The 25,043-nt window shown below is 43.9% G+C and overlaps 1 protein-coding gene across 2 annotated transcripts in view; it reads left to right on the top strand.

Annotated features, from left to right (window-relative positions):
• Positions 1 to 1,987: 1,987 nt before the first annotated feature.
• SLC4A11 (solute carrier family 4 member 11) overlaps positions 1,988 to 25,043 on the top strand; it is a 235,840-nt gene continuing 212,784 nt past the window's right edge. The window contains exon 1 of one of the 2 annotated variants that reach the window (XM_081924889.1): positions 1,988 to 2,112. In XM_081924889.1, coding sequence (XP_081781015.1) covers positions 2,055 to 2,112 — 58 coding nt within the window. In that variant the 5' untranslated portion in view covers positions 1,988 to 2,054. Of the gene's footprint in view, positions 2,113 to 11,520; positions 11,603 to 25,043 lie in introns of those variants that run through there. The other variant, XM_081924892.1, reaches the window with a different exon arrangement.

Genomic DNA, 25,043 nt, shown 5'->3' on the forward strand with positions numbered 1-25,043 from the left:
GCTTCTCAGCTCTCTGGTGTGGTGGGACGGCAGTTATTCCCACCCCCAATGCTTCACAGAAAGGCACCTTATCAGATCCCTGAAGTGTCCCACACAACCTGGACTGTGGTGGAATCACGATGAATGGTCAGCTGATGGTTTGTGAACCGTTCCTGTTCTGTGGACCATGACTTTGAGTTGCTGTTGGCATCCGTCAGTCTCGAGAGACAATGGGGTGCCCCTCTAGGGGTCAAACCGCTTCGTTAGCAGCACTGAAGTGACCTCCCTGGGGCACAAGCCTGGGCAGTGTGGATGGAGGTCCTGGGCTGCCCTGAAGACAAGACCCCACTCTTGGCCTCAGTGGTTGGGGTCCAAAGGAAAGCAGAGCAAGATGTTTGGCACCAGCCCAGCTGCAGGAGTTGTCAGAAGGAGACTTGCAAGGCACCATCCAACCGCCTCCAAATTTGTGTAGGGTTTACTCCTCAGCCTTTTCTTCTCTTGAAGATGTCCTGCAAGGCAGTGGAGGTTTAGGATGAGAGTTTTCCTTCACCTAGACGGGCTACCTCCAAAGATTGATAGTTCCCCATCTTCCTTCTACATCACGTGCAAAAACTGCCTTCTTGACCATTGGTCTTGTTCTTAAAATCCGGCCTGATGGTCAGGGGTCCCTTTACCTTTACCTTTGGGGTAGCCCAATGCAAGAATCCTGAGAATCCATGTGGATCCACATTTGTAACCACGTTTTTGCACCATTGCGGCCCCACAAAACAGGGGATGTGTGTGAGCTTTGTGTGCAGACTTTAGTCATGGACATGCTATGTGATCTGATGGTGAATTTGGGGTGACCCAATGCAAAAATCCTGAGCATCAATGTGCTTTGTAACCTGACAACTATGGGACCTACTTTCACAGCCTGTTCATTTCAACCACTGGTTTTGCTGTGGGTGCAGGCCTGAGCTTCACCACCCTTAGGTAAAGGTAAAGGGACCCCTGACCATTAGGTCCAGTTGCGGACGACTCTGGGGTTGCGGTGCTCATCTCGCTTTACTGGACGAGAGAGCCGGCATACAGCTTCCGGGTCATGTGGCCAGCAGGACTAAGCTGCTTCTAGCGAACCAGAGCAGTGCACAGAAACACCGTTTACCTTCCCGCCGGAGTGGTACCTATTTATCTACTTCCACTTTGACGTGCTTTTGAACTGCTAGGTTGGCAGGAGCTGGGACCGAGAAACGGGAGCTCACCCCGTCGCGGGGATTCGAACTGCCGACCTTCTGATCGGCAAGTCCTAGGCTCTGTGGTTTAACCCACAGCGCCACCCGCGTCCCTTATGTTTTGTTAAAAAAGCATCCCACTGAACACACAAAGTTACAGCAGGCAGCCTTTTCCTGATAAAGGAGAGTGGGGAATTGGCTCCAGGATGTGCGTATCTATCAGGCACCGGAGCAGGCCTAGTAGGAAAGTTGGCAACCTTAGGCCTATATTATTTTCCGCTCAGTTTGCAAATTCGGGCACACTCCCTCAGCAGGTATTTCTCCAAACTCAGACCTGTGATTGCACACCCATTTGTCAAGTGGCCTGCTCTACGTTTTGTGGACTTGGGAGAGGGGAAAACCAGACGCTGCAAAAAACCAGACGCTGGCTTCTTGCAAAAACTTCTGCATTAATTCTCAACCGCCTCCTCCTTCTCTTCGAAGCAAAGGCATGCAAATAACTGTCTGCGAAGACTTGGAGCTGCAGTCCTCTAGAACCCAGCCTGGGTGCATGAATTTAACCATGAATCATAAATTCAATAAAATATTAAAATTAAGAACAGTCACTAGTGATGTACTAGATAATCTGTACAAAATAGACAGAAGAGTCAATATTTATTTGGAAACAAAAGAAAAAAGAAAAAAGAGAAATTATGCGTGCATCATTTTTCCAGAATAAAGTGCGGGGCTTTGAAGGTGCCCTCACAAAAAAACCTATTTCTATTACATCATTTCCTGTCCCCAAGGCTTTCAAAGTGCCGAGGAGAAAAAACCGGCCTGCTCTTGCCATTTCCACACTCTGCAAAGCAGTGCACTTTGGGCAAAATGAAGCCTGATTCAGAGAGGACAGTGTGCGAGAGCTACCTCTTGCCCATAGTGGAAGGTAAGCATGTATTTATTTCATTTATTTATTTTTAGGCCTGCAAGCGGCGAAGAGCCACTGTTGAAACAGATTTGGTAAAGAGATGAACGCATAAAGGACTATTGTGTGTTGAGAGCTCAGAGAGTTGTTGCAGCAGGCGAGCGAACAAAATGGCGGCCTGGATAGATGGAGACTCAAATGAGAGAAACAGTCCCTTTGGGGAAAGTCTTTTCATTCCTCTTGATAAGCTTCTTTTTTTTTTTTTTGTTCCACCAGCTTTGGTTCTATAAATTCATCCCCAACCCTAAGGAGGACAATAACACAATAGAATTCAGAACAGCAACAGTCAATTGCACATTCTGTTCAAAACCCAGCCCAAACTTATTCCTCTTTTAATTTAATTTTCAGATTTTGAAATTTACAAACCATTCTCAAACAACCAAAACAGAAAGAAAATTCCATAAATTTCCATGGACATCTTCTGTATTAATCCAATTCTATTAAATCTCCACTGCAACCATAGTCCAACGTTAAACTACAAGTGTCATTCCAGTCCTACCATTAATTTTAATTGTTTACAATGATTTCTAAAGTAAATTATATATATTTCTCCATTCCTGATTAAAATTTTGGTCTTCCTGTTTTCTAATTCTTACGGTCATTTTTGCCATTTCAGCAAAATCCATCAGTTTAATTTGCCATTCTTCTCTGGTAGGGACTATATCTTCTTTCCATCTCTTGGGCTAGTAACGTCTGAGTAGCATGCTTTCTGTTTTGGTGGTTTGACAATTGTTTGTAAATTTCGAAATCTGAAAATTTAATAATAATAATAATAACCACCCAGCCAAAACTATTTAGTTTAATTAATTCAACAACAACAACAAATTTATTATTTATACCCTGCCCATTTGGCTGGGTTTCCCCAGACACTCTGGGCATCTCACAGCATATCTAAAAACATAATAAAGACACCAAACATTTAAAACCTCCTGATACAGGGCTGCCTTCAGATGTCTTCTAGAAGTTATGTAGTTCTTTATCTCCTTGGCATTGGAAGGGAGGGCGTTCCACAAGGAGGGTGCCACTACCAAAAAGGGATGGACTTGATCCAGAGATGTCAGATAACTGCATTTCAAATATTTTTACTAACGGAAATGTAAGGATGAAGGCAAGGCATAACATAAAAGACTCATATGTAACACGCACAAACCCTTGGTTGTTACCTGTGTGGTAACTAATTATAGTGGCACCTTGGTTCTCAAACTTAATCCGTTCCAAAAGTCCCTTCCAAAACCAAAGCGTTCCAAAACCAAGGCACGCTTTCCCATAGAAAGTAATGCAAACCGGATCAATCCATTCCAGACTTTTAAAAACAACGCCTAAAACAGCAATTTAACATGAATTTTACTATGTAACGAGACCACTGATCCATAAAATGAAAGCAATAATCAATGTAAAAAGGTAAAGGTAAAGGACCCCTGACAGTTAAGTCCAGTTGCAAATGACTCTGGGGTTGCGGTGCTCATCTCACTTTATTGGCCGAGGGAGCTGGCGTACAGCTTCCGGGTCATGTGGCCAGCATGACTAAGCCGCTTCTAGCGAAACCACAGCAGTGCACGGAAATGCCGTTTACCTTCCTGCCGGAGTGGTACCTATTTATCTACTTGCACTTTGACGTGCTTTCGAACTGCTAGGTTGGCAGGAGCAGGGACCGAGCAACGGGAGCTCACCCTGTCACAGGGATTCGAACCGCCGACCTTCTGATCGGCAAGCCCAAGAGGCTCAGTGGTTTATATCACAGCGCCACCCATGTCCCAATTAATAATCAATGTACTGTACTATAAAATAAATAAGACAGTACTGTATTGTAGATGATAAAAATTGTTAGCTGCACTGATAATAGTCATTGTTTGGATTGGAGGCTTTTATCCACTTCCGCAGACGCACATTCAGTCAATCAATCAGTAGCTGAACTGGATTCCACACAGTCACAAAAACAAATTAACTGAAAAAGCCCCAAAAGCAGAAGCACCAAACTTAATCCGTTCCAGAACTCCGTTTGACTAACGAAATGGTCAAAAACCAAGGCGCAGCTTCTGATTGGTGCAGGCGCCCCGGAAACAATAGCTGATAGCCGCATTGGACGTTTGGCTTCTGAAACATGTTCGAAAACCAGAACACTTACTTCAGGGTTTTCGCTGTTTGGGAACCAAGGCATTTGAGTACCGAGACGTTTGAGAACCAAGGTGCCAACTGTATAAGCAAATCAATATCTATTACCAATAATTTGCTATCTTGTGGATTGTGACGACTTAGATCTGAAAATACAAACAAACATGGACAAAGGGAATAGTTCTGGAAATGACAAGAACAATAAAATTTAAGTATCCAGAGAGGAAGGTGTTTTGCTCTGTTTCATTTCCACTCGTGTCTGTTGTAGCCTCCAACAGAAAGCCTGTAACTTTCTATACCACAAATATGTTCCTGTTTATTTATTTGTTTTGTGTCCCGCTTTCGTCATGCTTTATAGTGCAAGAGCGCCCCTCCGGACGGCAATAATGCGGTAACATTGGGGAAGCATTGCAGAACAACCAGTAAAGCAGAATGTCGTGCCAAACGGTCCAGTATGAATCCACAACAATTTTGTTCTTGTTCCGTGTTTGCCGCTACTGAAAAAGGATGCCCAAAGGGGCATCATTTTGCTAATGAAACTGAGAGTCCCTGCTTTGCGTTTTGAGTTTGGGGAGGGGTAGGCTATATGCGGAGGCACTTCTAATTCCTGGAATAGTCAGGCTAGTTTCTTGGTGAGGTATTGGCTCTAAGTATGGGTCGTTAAGGTAACAAAGGAAGTGGCTCTGTGCCAGATGTCAGGCGAGTGGGTCCCCCCCTCCCTCAACTCGTTGGTAGTTAGAAAGACAGACCAGAGTTGGCAGTTTTGAGTTAACTGTGCTAGAAGCTAGAGGAACAGGCAGGCTGGAATCTGAGAGGGGGAGACATGCTTGATTTCTGCTCGATTGGGGTGTTAATGCTGTGAACCCTTCCATTGTAGGCTCAGGTTGTAGATATGTGTGTATACAATAAAGTTGTGCAAAAACCAGGGGTTTCTGCTCCACATTTAACACACGAGGCATTGCACATATCCAGCGTAGTGGGCAATTTATGATTTTGCTATTTTATATTATTTGATTCATTGATTGCAGTTTTGTTACATCTTGGTTTTGTATTAATGGGATGTTGCCTTCTGCGGGGCTTATCTACCAGGAGGTGATGGGACCAGTGGCCATGATCTTGGTTTTTTTGATGCTGAGCTTCAGACCATATTTTGCGCTCTCCTTTTCACCCTCATTAAAAGGTTCTTTAATTCCTCCTCACTTTCTGCCATCAAGGTTGCGTCATCCACATATCTGAGGTTGTTGATATTTCTTCCGACAATCTTAATTCCGGCTGGAGATTCATCCAGCCCAGCCTTTCGCATGATGAATTCTGCATATAAGTTAAATAAGTTAGTACTTTGCAAACCACCTGAATGTCCCAACAAACCAGCCCTGTACGGTGGGTTAGGAGCATAATGCCACACTTCAGATCCTGTCTTGTCCAGATCCCGGAGGATACAGTCCAGAGTGGCCCCTGGCATCCTCGCCTGCCCCTTTGCTCACCATCTCTGGAGCACTAAAGTGTTTTAACACCGCAGACTCTGGGGTGTCAAAATGCAACTCTTGTGTAACGTTCTGTTCTGTCCGGGGAGAAAATGTTCCATCACTTTCCTCCCTCCCCAACTCCTCTTCTTTCTATAGCGTAGGAGACATCGGGAGAAAAACGAACTTAGCGAGGATTCTCCACCACCCGAGCTGGAATGATGGAAAGCGCGAAAGTAAACAAATTTGGAACAAAACTGTTCCAAAGTGCCACCGATGATTGAGAGCGAGTGTGCTTTAAAAACAGAGCGCTGAAGTGGGCAGGCTGTCGTGGCAAAATGCCACATCAAATTGGCCTGTTGGTTTAAAGAGCTGGAAAGTTTATTATCGTTCAACATCCAAGGGCTCAGCTTTTCTAAGATGAAAAAAGCAGAGAGTTTATGTTTCGCAAGTGGGGGATCTCAGGTGGGGAAGAGAGAAGCAGGACTCCCCCCAACAGGTGATTTCCACAACTGCCAACGTCCCTATTTTCCAGAGACCATCCCGGATTTACGGAAGTCATCCCAGTTTCTGATATCATGTGGGGTAGCTCAGTGGGTTAGAGCATGGTGCTGATAATGCCAAGGTCGCAGGTTCAATCCCCGCATGGTACAGCTCCATATTCCTGCACTGCAGGGGGGTCAGGCTAGATGATCCATAGGATCCCTTCCAGCTGTGTTCCTCCCAACAGTGATTTATGTGTTGTGGATAGAGAGATAATTTATTATGGTCGGAGACCAGCTTATAAAACACACTTGGGGGTAAAATCCCAGAAAGAAAACAATGTACAACAATAAATTAAAAATTTATAAATGTGATAAGCATATAGACACTTAAAACTTTAAGATAAGCTACCTCAGAGAGATGACCCAGAGTCAGCGATGGAACTGAGTTTGGGGATTTTCTTCATGAACTAGTTTGAGTCGGGGGACGGTCTGTGCCTACAGATCTGTACACAGAATCTGGCGACCATCCGGGTCGTCTTATGATCTTTGGCTAACAGGAAAAGGTCGAATTTTTGCTTTTCCGGGAGGCCAGCGAGCCTCACCAGCAGGGGGTCAATGGTCTCACTCCGTGCCTTTTTATAAAAGGGACATCTAAAGAACAAGTGCCCTGGCTTCCTATCTCTCCCAATGAACAGGCACAAAGTCTTTGAACATATGGGACTTTTTTTAAGGCTCCTTCCAGGACCAGCGAGGGCAGAGCTGAGCTTCTAGCCCTTCTAGCATTTTTGGATACAAGAAAGAAGAGATATGCTGCAGGTGTGGCTATATATCTCTCGGTTTCTCCAATTTTATAGTTGGGGCACCTTGAGGATGTTACCAAAAAGGAGCAATGCAGCAGCGAGCAGCAGATTCTTCAGCAGCTGCAGATGGCTGCAAACAGGATGTTGATGTTTGTGACTGTTACCATGGGAACAAAGGGGCAGTCCATTCACTGTACTGAGCACCGGATGTTAGCTCAGTGTGTCATATGACCTGTACTGGAAGTACATGGGAGGAGTTATATTCTCTCTGCTGTTGATGTAAAAGAGAGTGCAGACATGTTTCTCTGTACTGCTGCAAAGGACAGAAATAAAAGCATGTAAATATATTTCTGTCTGTCTCTTTCCCCTCCCTGGGGATAGCAGGGAGGAGGGGGAAAGGAGTGGTGTGTTCTTCTCACGTTTGAGGAGGATCGCCGATAAGAGACCTCGCCTGTTTTCCTGCCGGGAGTCGCAGCGGGGAGGTCAACAAGGAAATCAGCCGGTGCCTAGCAGAGTGGCACATTCCTCTGACAAGCCTTGATTGCAACAGAGCAGTCCTGTTGTCTCTCGGTGTCCATGATTCTTTACCTGACCGTAGCTTTTGCCTGGCCCAACCCCAGACTTAGAAGGGCTTGAGGGGCAAAACCCAGTTTCTGAAGGGTGTTTAGGACTGCTGTCAGCCAGCCTGACTGATTATGTGTTGTGAGTTAACGATTTGCATAGTTGGCCATATTGATGACTCCCCCCAGCCCCTTAGCAGACCAGTGCTAAAAGCTCTCCAGTAGTTGGTTAAATGGTTTTTGTACGCCACCACGGCAGCAAGAGTACTCTACGCACAAAAATGGAAAACATCAGAAATCCCAACAAAAGAGGAATGAGTACTCAAGGGAGGAATGAGGCACTCAGAAATGGCAGAACTGACGGTTTAAATAAGGAATCAGAAAGATGAAATATCTTTGGAAGAACGGAGACCCTTTTCAGTCTAGATAAGACCACAATGTTGTTGTTTAGTTGTTTAGTCATGTCCGACTCTTCGTGACCCCATGGACCAGAGAATACCAGGCACCTCTGTCCTCCACTGCCTCCCGCAGTTTGGTCAAACTCCATAGGCGCCGACTCCATGGGGCCTGAGGGGGCCCGAGCCCCCTCAAAAATTCGTTTGGGGGGGCTCTGCCCCCCCAATAATTTAAGAAAATTATTAGTTATATTATGCTTTGTAAAATCACAAAATTATGTTGGTATTTTTTATTTTCCTTGTTTGACGATAGTTACCTTTTAAAATACATTCAGTAATGAGTTAAAACAAAGCCACTCCCGATCTAGAGAGGGGGTGGGGTTGCGGGCTCTCGACCCATCAACAATCTCGCGGGGCTGGAGTCAGCCCCGCGAGAAGCGGGGATTCCCCCAGCTCATTAATATTCACCGCCCACGGCGGCAGCCAATCGGCTGCCGCAAAGGGCGGGCCCTCACAGGTTCACTTAAGGTCGGGGCAGCCCGGGGCTCGCCCCTTTCGTTCCCCCAGCAGCAGCGGTTTGGAGGTCTTGGGCCCCCTCAATATTTTTTATAAGTCGGTATTGGCACCCGCCCCCCCAATATTTTTTATAAGTCGGCGCCCCTGTCAAACTCATGCTGGTAACCTCGAAAACACTATCCAACCATCTCGTCTTCTGTCGCCCCCTTCTCCTTGTGCCCTCCATCTTTCCCAACATCAGGGTCTTCTCCAGGGAGTCTTCTCTTCTCATGAGGTGGCCAAAGTCTTGGAGCCTCAGCTTCAGGCTCTGTCCTTCCAGTGAGCACTCAGGGCTGATTTCCTTCCGAATGGAGAGGTTTGATCTTCTTGCAGTCCATGGGACTCTCAAGAGTCTCCTCCAGCACCAGAATTCAAAAGCATCCATTCTTTGGCGATCAGCCTTCTTTATGGTCCAGCTCTCACTTCCATACATCACTACTGGGAAAACCAGAGCTTTAACTATACGAACCTTAACTATACGAACGAAGACCACAATACAGCCAGATAAAAGTTCTAACGGGTTTTGACTTACGAGCAATGGAAAGAAAATAGAAAAACATTGTAATATAGGATTTAGGTCAGGGGTCAGCAAACTTTTCCAGCAAGGGGCCTGTTCACTGTCTCTCAGACCTTGTGGGGGGCCAGACTATCTATCTATCTATCTATCTATCTATTGGGGGGGGGGAATGAACGAATTCCTGTGCCCCAGAAATAACCCAGAGATGCATTTTAAATAAAAGGACACATTCTACTCATGTAAAAACACAATGATTTCCGGACCGTCTGTGGGCCGGATTTAGAAGGAGATTGGGCTGGATCCGGCCCCCGGGCCTTGGTTTGCCTACCCATGGTTGAGGTGAATAGGTAAGGTTAAGAGGTTGGATTGGCAGCAGGCAGGAGAGAGAACGAGACCCTCATGGATGTAAGGATGAGAAGTCGCCAAGATAAAAAGATTTTGATGTAAATTGTATATTACGCGATCTGAATGTAAGTCAATGTGAAAAAATAAACATATTTTCAAAGAAAAGAACAAGCTCTCCAGTAGCACAGGGGCTTTTCTGGGCACTTAGACATGAGATTTGTAAGGGTAGCTCGACTGGAATGCTGAGTGTCAAACTGCTACCTTTTGGAAGATTTGCACCTGCAATTTAACTACCAGTGGCTTTTCCCTTAATGTACTTTGAAAATACTTTTGATTAAAAGCCTGGCTAGAGAGAGAAGCAACTGTAAGGCCTGCCAAACCTTTGATCAACCCTGTTAATTTATCAAGCCCAGAAAGTGTGGCGCGGGCTTTGCCATTTAAGCACTGCTAGCAACGCACAGCAGATTGTACTGCATAAGAAGAAAACCGATAGCTGAACTCCCTCCAGCTTTTGTGACTCAAGGAGCTAATGGAATTATTTTCTTGGGTTGTCGATAAGATGCGACTGTGATTGATGGCGCATGCCGCCACCTCATTTATAGAGCGCCCCGTATTATCTCTGAGGGTTGCGCACACTGGATTAGGCAGCTTTAATTCCCGATGGATTAATCATAGATAAATGTTCCCTTTTGGGTTTTATTCATGCAGTAACAAGCTCAGACTAGGAGTACATGCAGAGCATAAGTTTTCAGTAAATGATAATGGGGGATGTAATCCACTGGGAGCAGTCAAGTACAACATTCCTTGTTTTCCTAGAGTGGACATGCAAGGGGATGTTTGGTCCAGCCAATCAAAACTTCCTGTTTCCTCCTGGGCTGGAGCATCCTTCCTTGCATGTGACTAGAAGTGGGCGTGACCTTACCTGTCCAGGTAACAAAAAGGACAAGTCACGCAGCACTCTCTCTCTTTTTGACTTTCTTCTTCGTTGGGCCAGCTTTTTAGCTAGGGACTGCTATGTTAGTTTTCAGCTAGCATAAGCACTGGGATTATATCCCCATATGGGGTAGATCCATATGTACATATTTGCAACTAAGTCTGCCTTCAGGGATCCAACTGTGAACTGATGTGAGTAAACTTCTTTTATTGACTTTAGGTAAGATTGTTTGCAGTGATAGTTTTAGCTATAGTATGAGAAGGGAAAGTATACTACAGTGCTGTGTGTGTGTGTATTAGTATATATGTGTTTTCTTTAAAGAGAGAGGGGGGAGGGGGAGAGAAAAAGAGAGAAGGAAGAGGAGCGAAGGGAAGAAGAGGAGGGGGGTGGGAGAGGTAACTATAGCAGTGGTGGTGGTGTGGGGAAATGTTTTGTTTTAAAGGAGGGGGTTTAGGTAAGATTGTTGTGTCTTTATTCTTTTACGAGGGATTAAAGGGAATTTACCAGGAACTATACAATTCAATCTGAGACAGACTGAATTGTGTAATAGTGAGAAGCTCACACAAGCCTGCAACCAGCTATCTGCTGTGCATGTAAAGGGGAATGTAAACTCTGCTAAGTAAAGGAACTTGCTAGCGCAAGTTAGGAAGGTTATTAATAAACAATATATCCTCTCCTGCCACAGATATTTTGCCCCCCCCCCTGCTTTATTAGGTTACAGTGTACAGCGTGGGGGGACTTCAGTTGCACAGTGAGGATTGAATATTTGGCCGATGTGTGTGAGTTGAAATGAGAGAGAAAAAATAGCACATACATTGTCTGGAGAGAATAACAAACAATGGCATTTGGTGAGTTTGCATATCTGCATCCTGTTTCAGCCTAATTGAATACAGGCTCCTTCAGAGAATTACTCTGCAAATTACACAGTTCTTCCAAAACCTCTTTGGCATGTTGCAATTCTTTGATGTGTATGATCTGTGAGTCTTCCACTGAAAGACAGATAATGGCCTTTGCTTGCTTATCTTGGTTATCCCATTATTCAAAATTAGCAGCTGGGCATGGGTCAGCAATAACTCTGCCACAAATCTTCCTTCCAAGGAGATTCTATATTTTGAATTTCCACAGTTGAAAATTTTGCTCGCTCAACTTGTGGATTATTTTATTTGCATACATTCTAGCCATTTTTTTGGCCGTTCTCTTCAGACAAGATATCTGCTATTTCTTTCATCTCCACTCATCCTGCAAACAGTTCCTGCATAAATAAAGCCTTTGAACTCCAGAAACTGTAAGTCACTATTCCAATCTAATTCACCTAAACAGCACGTTCCGCTAACACCAGTGTGCTAACTCCAAGTGTTTTATATAGAAGCACAGTTGGTATTTCCACCTATCCTATAACAATCTTGGGAGGAGTGGTGATTATTATTGATTAAAGTTGGAGTCTTGACAAATTACTTTCCCCAATGAATTGGAAACCATCAGTCAGTCACTTGCCCTTGAGAAAGCTTCATCTTTTAGTCTTTAGTTATTATAAGACCACTTCCAAATGATGTTTTATTAAGCATTCATTCTGATTTGTTCATGACATTGCACCAAGCAAATGTTGTCCTGCACTTTCCAGTACATTTCCCTGTGACTTTGCTTTGTGCAAAGATTCCAGTGTTGGAGGGGAGAAAGGAGTGAGGTTGTTGGAGTAGAGCCCTTCCATTTAAACAGCTGGCATGGAACAGGAATCCCAACAAACAGAAGAGGCATCTAGCTAATTTGGTATTTGTGGTGGTGGGGGTGGTGCTGTGGTCTAAACCACTGAGCCTCTTGGGCTTGCTGATCGGAAGGTCAGCGGTTCAAATCCCCGCGATGGGGTGAGCTCCTGTTGCTCTGTCCCAGCTCCTGCCAACCTAGCCGTTTGAAAGCACACCAGTGCAAGTAGATGAATAGGTACTGCTGCGGCAGGCAGGTAAACAGCATTTCTATGTGCTCTGGCACTCATCCTGGTCCTCTGTGCGCCAGTAGCGGTTTAGTCATGCTGGTCACATGACCTGGAAAACTGTATGTGGACAAACGCTGTCTGCCTTGGCCTGAAAGCGAGATGAGCGTCACAACCCCATAGTTGCTTTTGACTGGACTTAACCGCCCGGGGTCTTTTACCTTTACCTTTTACACATCAAGTTTATATAGAACTTGAAAGCCTCGTTATCACTCCATTCCCTGTCCAGAGCAAGGAGGGTTCCTCAGTTACTTTGGCGCTCTTGCAGGTGACGTCATTGCTCTGTATTTTTTTAAAAAAGCCACGGACCCCTGTTCATTCTCCTTTATAGCATGGCTTGTACTGTTAACAAGACGTCTGTACTGTATCACGATTACTGTTAATGGTGGTGTTAAGGGGTTTTGTCGCTTATCAGAAATAACAGCCTAAAATAATTGGGTGCTAACAGTCCTTTAACAGATGCTTTAAATTAGCACCTCTCCTTTGCAGGTTGTTCACATTTCCTGTTAAGGTGTTTCTTTCCCCCCCTTTTTAAATGCCACTTTTGATCATGCGTTAGTTTTATGAGGTGAAAATTACCCGCTCCATAAACATTTCTCTTTCAATACATGCTTTTGCCGCCTAATGAAAAGCACTTATGAGTAAGCACTGTCGTGGGTGAGATGAGATCTCAAGCACTCACTATTATGTCGGGGATCTTAAGAATTCATTATGTGTGCAGAGGGGAAAGCAGTTCTGAGTTGAAACAACTACGGACATTATAAACACACACACACCCTCAAAAAATGCATGCTACTATATAATGCTTTTAAACTGTGTGATGCAGCAGCAAAAAAGCTAATGGTATTCTAGACAGCATCAACAGAATTCTAGTGTCCAGATCAAGGGAAGTAATGTTGTTGTTGTTTAGTCGTTTAGTCGTGTACGACTCTTTGTGACCCCATGGACCAGAGCATGCCAGGCACTCCTGTCTTCCACTGCCTCCCACAGTTTGGTCAAACTCATGCTGGTCCAACCATCTCGTCCTCTGTCGTCCCCTTCTCATTGTGCCCTCCATCTTTCCCAACATCAGGGTCTTTTCCAGGGAGTCTTCTCTTCTCATGGGCCAAAGTATTGGAGCTTCAGCTTCAGGATCTGTCCTTCCAGTGAGCACTCAGAGCTGATTTCCTTCAGAATGGATAGGTTTGATCTTCTTTCAGTCCATCCAGCACCAGAATTCAAAAGCATTGATTCTTCAGCAATCAGCCTTCTTTATGGTCCAGCTCTCACTTCCATACATCACTATTGGGAAAACCAGCGCTTTGTTAGCAAGGTGATGTCTCTGCGTTTTAAGATGCTGTCTAGGTTTGTCATTGCTTTTCTCCCAAGAAGCAGGCGTCTTTTAATTTCGTGACTGCTGTCACCACAAGGGAAGTAATAGTACCACTCTATTCAGCCTTGGCCAGACCACACCTGGAATACTGTGCCCAGTTCTGGGCACCACAATTTAAGAGGGATGTTGACAAGCTGGAAGCTGTGCAGAGGAGGGTGACTAAGATGATCAAAGGTCTAGAAACCAGGCCTTATGAGGAATGGTTGAAGGAGCTGGGTATGTTATGAAAAAGAGGACTCTGAGAGGAGATATGAGAGCCATCTTCTAATATCTAAAGTGCTGTCATAGGGAAGATGAAGCAAACTTTTTTTCACCTGCTCTGGAGGGTAGGACTCGAACCAATGGCCTCAAGTTACGAGGAAGGAGATTTCAACTAAAGATCAGGAAGAACTTCCTGACAGAAAGAGCTGTTTGTCAGTGGAACGGACTCCCTCTGGAGGTGGTGGACAGTCCTTCATGGGGGGCTTTTAAGCAGAGGTTGGATGGCCATCTGTCATGGACAGGGCTCGATTTACGTATGAGCTAAACAAGCTATAGCTTAGGGCCCCACTCATTTGGGGGCCCCCAAAAAAATTAAAGGAAAAAAACCCTGGATCTACATTTCCAAAATATAAGTTCAACAATTACTTCGATAAAATACATATTTTGTTATGTGCAAATGGCTTTAGATACCTATTAGGTCCATAAATTACCATATAGCATATATTTAACAGAAAAAACAGCAACAATTTGTTGTTGGCAAAGGACAGCTGGACATAGAAAGGGCCCCGTTACCTTGAGTAGCTTAGGGCCTCATCAAACCTAAATCTGGCCCTGGTCATGGATGCTTTAGCTAAGAGTCCTGCATTTGCAGGGGGTTGGACTAGATGAATCCTGGGGTTCCCCTCCAACTCTACAATTCTATGATGGGAAAATCAGTGGTTAAGGTCTAGCACACTTTGTGGATTCAAGCAGCAAGGAGATCGTTTAAAGCAGAGCTGACCCACCTGGACTCAGGGGGGGACTTTGTTAATATGGCACCCTGAGCAAGGACAAAATTTTCCCCTCCCCAGATCATAGCTATCAACGTTTCCCTTTTTAAAAGGGAAATTCCATTATTCCAAATAGGATTCCTCGCAAGAAAAGGGAAAAGTTGACAGCTATGCCCCAGATACTTCTTATAATTTTGATACGGAAGGGGGGGGCATGTCTTCTTCACCTTCTTCTTCGCTACAATATATCAATTTATTTCCAATTGTCAATGTCAAAAGGGACTAAAATCTATAAAATTCATAGAAAATCAACGTGCCAGTTTGTTCTGATCAGCCTTTCCTCCAGGCAATGTCAGGTGCCAGACTATGCATATTTGAGACCATTGTTTTCTCATCCCCAGGAAGTGTTTATCTGTGCATATCTCCAGCTCTGCATATTCCCCCCTCCCTCCTCCTTATGTTAATCCGGTGTAGCTCTGCATATTCCCCCCTCCCTCCTCCTTATGTTAATCCGGTGTAGCTCTGCATATTCCCCCCTCCCTCCTCCATATGTTAATCTGTGTAACCCAACCTCCCTTTAATATATTCATGATGTAATCTGTGTAACCAAACCTCTCTTTAATGTATTCATGACGTGTTTTGCACTGTATTCTGGGACATGGAGGGAGTTTCAAAAACTCATGTCACCCCTTTCTCGCTGTTCAATCTCGCCTTGAACCTGTTGCGCAATAAACTTGGATCTTCTGCAGTTTGCTCCTGTCTCCGGCTGAGCTCATTTTCCTCCGCAGGGACCCACGGACTTAGTCCGATGAGCTGGGTGGCAGAGCAGCCTCGCACCCAGATTTTTGCCGTAACAGTTGGCTGCCCAATGTGGGGCATGCGGTTCTCCCGCGTTGCTGACCGGGGGCCCCGAAATCTTCAGCCGGCACCAGGCCATTTTGCCTGGGAAGATCCTTTGGACCCCCGGCCATCTTCCGGGCGGTAATCGAAAGCCCCAGGAGTTCAGCCGGGGAGCAAAGAGGGATCCAGCCGGCTTACTCATCAATCCCGGGATCATCATGGAAAACACGTGAGTATAAGAAAAAGGAAAAAACCCAGTGCACTGGTGGGAAAGGGGTGGAAATCTCCTGGCAACTGAATTCTCTGCCCTCCTCTCTATCGCTCCTTCTCGCCTGTCTCTTGGTCCAATTGGTGAGAGAGACCGTGGACTGCTGCTCGACCCAAAAGGGGGGTTCTGAGCTCTATCTCTTTCTCCTCTCAAACCTCTCCAGCCAGCCGCACCAATTGGGAGTCCGAACGTAAGACGGAGAGACCCGACTTGAAAAACAGCCGACTCTCCGCAATGGACGTCCCAGTTGAAAGCAAGGGGTTGGAGTTCTTCTTCCGAACTTCCCGAGCGTCCTTTCTAGGGGGCAGGAAGGGGTCTGGCTTTCTATCCAATCCCAGCCGCACTGGTCGGTGCCACGTAACACGTGTATCGTGCGTGAGCCCGCTTCCAAAAGCAAGGGGGATTTTCGGTTCGAAACTCTATCCAGGGATCACCCGATCTGGCACCGCACGGCACGGGCGTTCAGTAGGGCCCCTTTTCCTGAGATTGACGATAGGTAGGAGGTTGCCAGGAGGGATAGCCCATGAGGAATTGGGCGGGATCGGCAGAGTGGAAAAGGACCCCAGGTTATTGAGTAAGGAAATAGGAAGGAAATACCGGATAGCTAGAGCTCTTTAAAAACCCTCTAAGGAAGTTGCCAAGCGACTAAAGACCCCTCTTTACTATAAATCCCGTATTAAGTATCTCAATCTCCTAGATATACCAATCCTTACCGCCCTTTCTCTTCCCTCTTTCTGTCTAGACACGCGTAAAACATAAAATGGGTACCCAGGCTTCCAAACGCGAGCGGGCTCACTCTGGGAAGAAGGCTTCTAGAAAGCCATCTCAGTCCCAGAAGGACCCTGACTCTCCTCTCCAATTTGTCATCACGTATTGGAAGACGATTCCTGGCCACAAATTATTATCGAAGCAAAATTAGAGAACCTCTGTTCTGAAATCTGGCCCGCCAACACCGCCTCCGCCAAGCCCGAATTGCGTTGGCCAGCTGGTTAACTGGTGGTGTTTGAAGAGGCAAGGGGGCTCTTAAAACCATGTGGGACCTTCCTACTAATTTCACTTAATGAAGCTAAAGAAGCTAAAGGAAGCAGCCCAACTCCTTGCAATAACCAATTAAAGGATGAGAGTATATATGTTTACATGTTGTCTGTTATGTGTGTTGTGTGTTAATACATATTTGAGAATATGTGCGTTTACATGTTGTCTGTTATGTGTGTTGTCTGTTCCTTCTGTCTCTGACAGACTGCCTTTCTTAAGCGCGCATAGTTTAAACTGCAAGCTTGCTTCAAAATTGAAAATTTAAGGAAGCTATACTGGTCCTTATCAGTCGTAAATAAGACAAAATGAGAATGAAGGGTGCAAATGTTTACCCCACCTCTTGCTTTGCCGCAACTTTTCAGATCATGAGTCTACAGTCTATTTTGGAATGTGAATGTTTCTAATGTGAATTAGATGTTTCTGCTGCAAAAGCGTAGGTGAGCACAACTGCTCTCTCAAGCTAAAATGCAGTGTATTTATTTCATGAAGCACATGCCTATGAAAGTATGGTCTTCCTTCTAAGAAAATATCTGAGTCCAGTTTTAACTTTGATTTGGTTGGACAGAAGAGTTATTGTAAGGCTCCTGATATCAGGCCTCTTTTCTTAGAAAATGCCCCCCCCCCCTTGTTTCATTCTGCCTCTTTCAGGGTTTTTCCTTCTGCTTCTTACTTCTGTGCCAGGTAAATTTACTCCCAAGTAAGCTTCCTTTAAAGGAAACTACAAGGGGGGCATAGATTAGGCTTACTATTCCTCTACAAATTCAGGAAAAACTGTCACTTTTGTATTCCTTTTAAATCAAAACTATGGCTGTTTTAACTATGCTTTATAAGAGATCCTCTCCCTCTTAGGAAAAATGTTCACTTCAATCTTCCTTTGAAGATAATTTCTCTAGGAACTGGAAGGAAGCAAACTCACTCAAACTATCTCAAGATCTGCTAAAACTGCTCTGTGTAAAGTTGGCTACTTTTCTTTTCCTCTTCCTTAGTACATGATAGGAGCATAGATGTTTCCTTTCCCAGTTGAAAATCTGTACTTAAATGTATATGCCCTTTTGGTAGTGGAAATCTTGCTTTGAAATCTTGCTATGAACACTGTATTTAGGGTTGGACTAGATGACCCAAGGTCCCTTTTAGCTCTCCCAATTTGTGGCTGTGTGGAGGGCCATGTTGAAATTCAGCCCAACTTTACTCTTTGTTGTTGTTGTTTTTTGGTGTGTTTTTTTTAAAAAAAGGTGAGAGGTAAAATCCGTGATCTTTTGAAGCAGAACTGGTGATATCAGGCATTTGAGTGATTACAGTGCTTATCATTTTGTCTATTACTTACAAAAATCAGACTTAAGAGTCTACACAAAGTTTAAGCACATACAAATTCATATAATCAAGTAGAATCGGCCTTGACATATAATTGAGTAGCCTTAACCATCCTGTAAATAAAGGGCAGGAAAATTTTGTCTGCAAATGGTAAGGCTGAAATGACTGAGAATGTTAAAAAATCTTATGAATTCTGACTCTCTGGCCATTTTTTTTCCCATATATAAGGGCGTGGCATTGTTCCGCGAATGGCCAGAGGGATATTAGCCCTTTCCTGTACATAAAGGAAGCAGTCGCTTTGCTTGGGCTGAAATTGCTAGCTTTTGTTGGTGAATACTTCAATTGCTGAGTTTCCCTTTTGTTTTAAATCTAACCCTCTTTTAAAATCTACTCCTTACCCTTCCCTTATTCAAATTCTAATTTTGCCAAAAGATGCAACATTTCAATAGTATAAAAGATTTGCTGAGACATGAACTCCACACATGCACAGAGACTAGATCAGCAAAAAAAAAAAAGGATAGGAAAAGAAAAGAGAGAGAGAGAGGGGGGGAAGGAGGGGGAACTGTGGGGGGGGAGGAGGTTTATGTAAAACTTGGAACCATTGAGAGAAATCACCCTTAATGTGCCTCAAGTTTGAAATCTTAACATGCCAAATTCTTTTCACAGGTAAATATCAAAGCATTCCACCCCTCAATGGGATTTAAATCACAGACTTTGTTTGTGTGCATTTTAGGAACAGCATTTCCTGACAGATTTCTCACATGAAATAATTTTCCCTTTTAACAGGATATGCGAACCCCGATAACCAAGTGTTTGTCCCTTTTTCCTCCCACAACAACTTTCTTTCTGTGAAATCCCTGCTGTATTAGTTTATTTCCCTCTATCTCTTTGTGGCTTTGACACTTTAGGTTACAAATAATCTGTTTTCATTTATTTAATCAGTTTTTCCACGATGTCTAGGAAATTAATCAAAGCACAACCAAACATTGTTTGTGGAATGGTATTTGTTTACCTTTTTGCCTGAGTATTATTATTTTTGGTTCCTCATAGGTCATTTTGTGTGTGTGTGTGTGTCTGTGTGTGTTACTTTGGGGACATGTTCATCACATGTTGAAAGTCAGTTTCATGAAGTTCTTTTCTCAGATAGCACATGGTGAATTTTCCCCATTGTTTTCCCATTTTTTCAGTCCAGTAGTAATCTGTGTGGTTTTGATAATATCTTTGTATTTAATAATAATTCTTTTCTAAATCTGATGTCTTTGTGTCAAGTCTGTTTTCATCTGACTGATAATCTAATTTTTTGCTTTTTAATTTTTTTTTGTATTTTTTACAGTTCTCTTTCTATACATGTGGAGTAATTTTTATTTAATAATATAAAAAAAGCAACAACAAAACCTAAATGAAGGAAAGCAAACAAACTTAGCAGATAATAACAGTAATTATATGAAAATGTGATAATAATATTAAAATAAGTAAAATGCTTAACGTGCTAAGATAACTCAAGGAGATTTACTTGGGGAGGGGGCTTTTGATCCTTCCTTTTGTCTTTTAAGTCCCCCCAAAACCCTGCCCCCTTACAGGATATCACTTCTACAGATGTGCAATGATGAAAAAAGCAGCAACAACCCCTCAACTCAGTTCTTCGCCATCACAAGACCTGCAACAACAGTTTTCAAAATGCCCACAGCTATCTCTTTCAAACTATATAGACTGACGAAGGAGTGGGGCTGACAAAGAGGGGAAGAGTTGAATTGCAAGGACATTTTTTGACTTTTATATTCAACTGATATTTAATTAGTTTGTTGTGTATTATGTGTTATTATGTAGGAATGTTGAAATGTGTTTGACAGTGTTATTTCCACAAAGGGAGGAATTTTTGTGTGTGTGTGTGTAATTGTCTTATGTTTAATGTATACTGTCTTATTCCTTATACCCCAATGGAGGATTTTCATACATTTTATGCTTTCTAATGGATCAGGCTATTGTGTAGTTCAATGTTTAGATAACCACATTTCGCTGTCCCACCTGGCACACGGCCAACCTTCCCTACCCATTTTAAAATGTGTTAAAGCTCACTTTACCAAGGAGAAGCTTCAGGAAGGTGTATATGCCTTGATTTAGCAGGAATGATCCCTTATAGAGTTAAATTGACTTATTTGGACAAGTGCCCCTTTTAAGAATGGTTTTCTTTTAACAGATTAGTTTGAAGAGTTGAGAACCATGGGGAAAGATAAATTCAAATTGGACTCAGTTTGAATTGGGCAAGTGTATCCAGGCTACAATTAGCTTTTGGTCCTTAAAGTGCAAGTGCGCAACTTCCCATGACTGCATGACCAATAATAAAACCTCCATAGGAAGCCAAGGCAAGGATATTTCCCTCAGGACGTGTCCAAACCTGTGGCAGCTGTGGTGAGTGCCAGGCAACATGGTTAATATGAAAGCCCTAAGTGGATTCACCAGGGATTGCCACTACTGTGAGACCACAGAAAAGCTACCTTGACACCTGAGAACACAAAAATGGCGGGAGACAAAGCAAACTGCATTTTTTTTTCAGTCAGTAGTGGACCTTCCTGCTAAATGTAAAGCATACACCACTATTGAACAAAATACAACAGGTGTCCTTTTATGCGATATCCTATATCCAGCTATCTGCACTACTATACTTGCAAACGGCCTTAAGAGGCATGATTTGCAAGTCCCCTTCAGGTTTGCACAAACCCACACATCTAGTACGATAGATACAAAGTTATTATTTAGTGCATACCTATATAACATAAACATACATTGTATTGATCCGTGTTGCTCCCTCCTTTGCTGCCCTGCTCAACCCACCTCCTTTTCCATTAGGGCCTATTCCCACTCACACGGCACCCCTACCCTACCTTCACCGAGATTTAGGGTGCGGAGAAAGGATTTGCAAGTTCTTACAGAACTTTAATGCAAATCTATCTCCGAATGGGGGACTGATACGGAAGGGGGGGGCATGTCTTCTTCACCTTCTTCTTCGCTACAATATATCAATTTATTTCCAATTGTCAATGTCAAAAGGGACTAAAATCTATAAAATTCATAGAAAATCAACGTGCCAGTTTGTTCTGATCAGCCTTTCCTCCAGGCAATGTCAGGTGCCAGACTATGCATATTTGAGACCATTGTTTTCTCATCCCCAGGAAGTGTTTATCTGTGCATATCTCCAGCTCTGCATATTCCCCCCTCCCTCCTCCTTATGTTAATCCGGTGTAGCTCTGCATATTCCCCCCTCCCTCCTCCTTATGTTAATCCGGTGTAGCTCTGCATATTCCCCCCTCCCTCCTCCTTATGTTAATCCGGTGTAGCTCTGCATATTCCCCCCTCCCTCCTCCATATGTTAATCTGTGTAACCCAACCTCCCTTTAATATATTCATGATGTAATCTGTGTAACCAAACCTCTCTTTAATGTATTCATGACGTGTTTTGCACTGTATTCTGGGACATGGAGGGAGTTTCAAAAACTCATGTCACCCCTTTCTCGCTGTTCAATCTCGCCTTGAACCTGTTGCGCAATAAACTTGGATCTTCTGCAGTTTGCTCCTGTCTCCGGCTGAGCTCATTTTCCTCCGCAGGGACCCACGGACTTAGTCCGATGAGCTGGGTGGCAGAGCAGCCTCGCACCCAGATTTTTGCCGTAACAAATTTTTACAATACTGTAATTCATTTTGGTACAGTTGCTTTTTATTTGGTACAGTTGCTTTTCTTATTGTGGTATAAATATAGGTGGTTGTTGCTGTTTTGTGCCCCCTCGATTTGGTGCCTGCTCTCACTGCCCTAAATCTGGACTATCTTTGTCCCTGCGGCCAGTTTCATAACTAGCTTGTTAGTCTTCGTTGTAAGGAATATTCCCTGGGCAATTGCTATGTAAACCGATAGCATCTGCTGCCTCAGTGGGTGAGGGAGAATGAAAAGCACTTTCTCTTCTCCATTTGGTCGCTGTTCTCGTTCTGGTGTTTTTCATTTGCCGGCGTTTATGAAGCGTGTCGCCATCCTAACGCTCGTTGCAATAAAAGATGTGCCTGAGCATCCTAATTGCAAGTGATGTGTAAAAAATAAGCAGCGTTCGGGCCTTTTTGTTTTGGTTCTGTCTAGGGGAAAAGGTGCGCCAAGGCAGAACACGACAGAGGCGTACAGAATTATTCAGGGTGTGGGCAAAGTGGATAGGAATAATAGTAGAACTCAGAGAGACCCAGCCGACCTGGGTGTCAGAAAATGAAAAACAGGCAAAAGAAAGTACTCTCGCCAGAGTGGTGCATGCTCTGGTTATATCCCGCTTGGACTACTGCAATGCGCTCTACGTGGGGCTACCTTTGAAGGTGACCTGGAAACTGCAACTAATCCAGAATGCGGCAGCTAGACTGGTGACTGGGAGTGGCTGCGGAGACCACATAACACCGGTTTTGAAAGACCTACATTGGCTCCCAGTACGTTTCCAAGCACAATTCAAAGGGTTGGTGCTGACCTTGAAAGCCCTAAATGGCCTCGGTCCAGTATATCTGAAGGAGCGTCTCCACCCCCATCCTTGTGCCTGGACACTGAGATCCAGTGCTGAGGGCCTTCTGGCGGTTCCCTCGCTGCGAGAAGCCAAATTACAGGGAACCAGGCAGAGGGCCTACTTGGTGGTGGCACCCGCCCTGTGGAACGCCCTCCCACCAGATGTCAAAGAGAACAACAACTACCTGACATTTAGAAAACATCTGAAGGCAGCCCTGTTTAGGGAAGCTTTTAATGTTTGATGCTTTATGGTATTTTAATATTTTGTTGGAAGCTGCCCAGAGTGGCTGGGGAAGCCCAGCCAGATGGGCGGGGTATAAATAATAATTATATATATATGTGTGTATGTGTGTGTGTGTGTGTGTGTGTGTATATAAAATAGTATGTACACACACACACAATATTATTATTATTATTATTATTATTATTATTATTATTATTCTGCTGGCATCCGTTGTCTCGAGTGTCAATGGAGTTTTCCTTCAGGGGTGAAGTCAAACAGCTGTCTTAGCACTGAAGTGACCTCCCCGGCGTGCAAGCCTAGACAGTGTACCTGGGGGTCCTGGTCTATCCAGACAGCAAGACCCCCTTCTTGTCCTCGCTGATGTCCAAAGGCAAGCAGAGCAATATTTTTGGCACCAGCTTGGCTGCAGGAGCTGCCGGAAGGAGGCATACAAGGTGCGACCCAACCATCTTACGGCCTCCACTCCAGATTTGTGTACTGTTTCCTTCTTGGCCCTTTCTTCTCCTGAAGATATCCCACAAGGCAGCAGAAGTTTAGGGTCAGAGTTTTCTTCTGCCAACCCTTGGTGTCATTTTTTTCTTTTTTTGGCTCCTGTCATTGTTTAAAACCCAACCGGGACACATTTGCCTAGCCCTGCAAAGCTGGAAGAGGTTTGTCGGTGAGAATTTGCAAACAGGCAATCATATTTCTCTTCTTTCAACGCCTCTTTTGCGAAACCTGTTGGCTTCCTTCAGAATTCCTACAGGTGCATTCCTCCCAAATTGGCTCCAGTTATTACTTCAGGCAAAAAGCTCCTATTTTGAATCATTCTCCATCTCTTTCTCCCCATCACAATAAAACAAAAATCCCTCTGCCTTTAATCAGTGGCTGGAGGCTAGACTATATACCCAGACGACTCAAGGGGATTTATGCGCGACGTTGTTTCATTGGCACAAAATATGACAGGGTCATTTCTTTCATCCTGATATTGCCTGTGGTTCTGAAACCCTACCAGGCCCAAGGCAGGAAAGAAAGAAAGAAAGAAAGAAAGAAAGAAAGAAAGAAAGAAAGAAAGAAAGAAAGAAAGAAAGAAAGAAAGAAAGAAAGACATTTTTTAATTCCTTTTTTGCGTCCACATAACTACGCAACTAACAAAAGATTATCACCACATATTGGTCGTCACAAGCTCCTGCAAGAATGAAACTTTAACGGTATTGACACAGTTCAGTAGATCATTCCACAAGCACAATAGAGACTGCAGAGGTGATCTTACATTGTCTTCTGTTTTTTACGTGGTCTAGAAATGGTTGGCAACTGTTGTGAAAGGAAAAGTGATTTGACTTCCCTTGAGCAGCTCTAATCTGATTAGTTAATTTTTCTGCTAAGGCAGTTTTACTGTATTTTTAATATTTTGCTGGAAGCCGCCCAGAGTGGCTGGGGAAACCCTGCCAGATGGGCGGGGTATAAATTATTATTATTATTATTATTATTATTATTATTATTATTATTATTATTATTATCCAAACTCTTATGTCTCATGCGTCCGAAGTAAGACGTTTGTCCCCCTGCCAGGACTGAGCAATTTCCATCCCAGCAGCTACAAATGAAAACCTTAATAGGTCTTTATGTGTAATTCATCTTGGAGGTTTTTCTTCCCATAACCCGAGCAATGCCGGCATGGTAACATTTGTCCTGAAAACGAGGCTTATTTCTCTGAAAACCATAGTTGAAATTTGACTACAACTCGATCGCATATGAAAATGAGACATTTGATCTACACATACCCTCCAGCAGTTGAGATCTACATTATGATGCGACAATCTTAAAGGCATCCATGAAGAAGTTTAACGAGTTTTCCATCATTTTAGCCAGCACCAATATTAAAGGTCCTTTTCCCCCATAGAACGTTTCGCCATTCATGAGTAATTTCAATTTCTGAGTCCGTCCCCATAATCTCCTTGCGGACCTAATTTACAGAATAAGATAACAAGAAGAACATACAGTGGTACCTCAGGTTAAGAACTTAATTCGTTCTGGAGGTCCATTTTTAACCTGAAACTGTTCTTAACCTGAAGCACCACTTTAGCTAATGGGGCCTCCTGCTGCTGCTGTGCAATTTCTGTTCTCATCCTGAAGCAAAGTTCTTAACCTGAGGTACTATTTCTGAGTTAGCGGAGTCTGTAACCTGAAGCGT

The sequence above is a fragment of the Podarcis melisellensis genome (genome assembly GCF_964234715.1).
Source record: "Podarcis melisellensis genome assembly, chromosome: 9".
In the NCBI taxonomy this organism is placed as follows: domain Eukaryota; kingdom Metazoa; phylum Chordata; class Lepidosauria; order Squamata; family Lacertidae; genus Podarcis; species Podarcis melisellensis.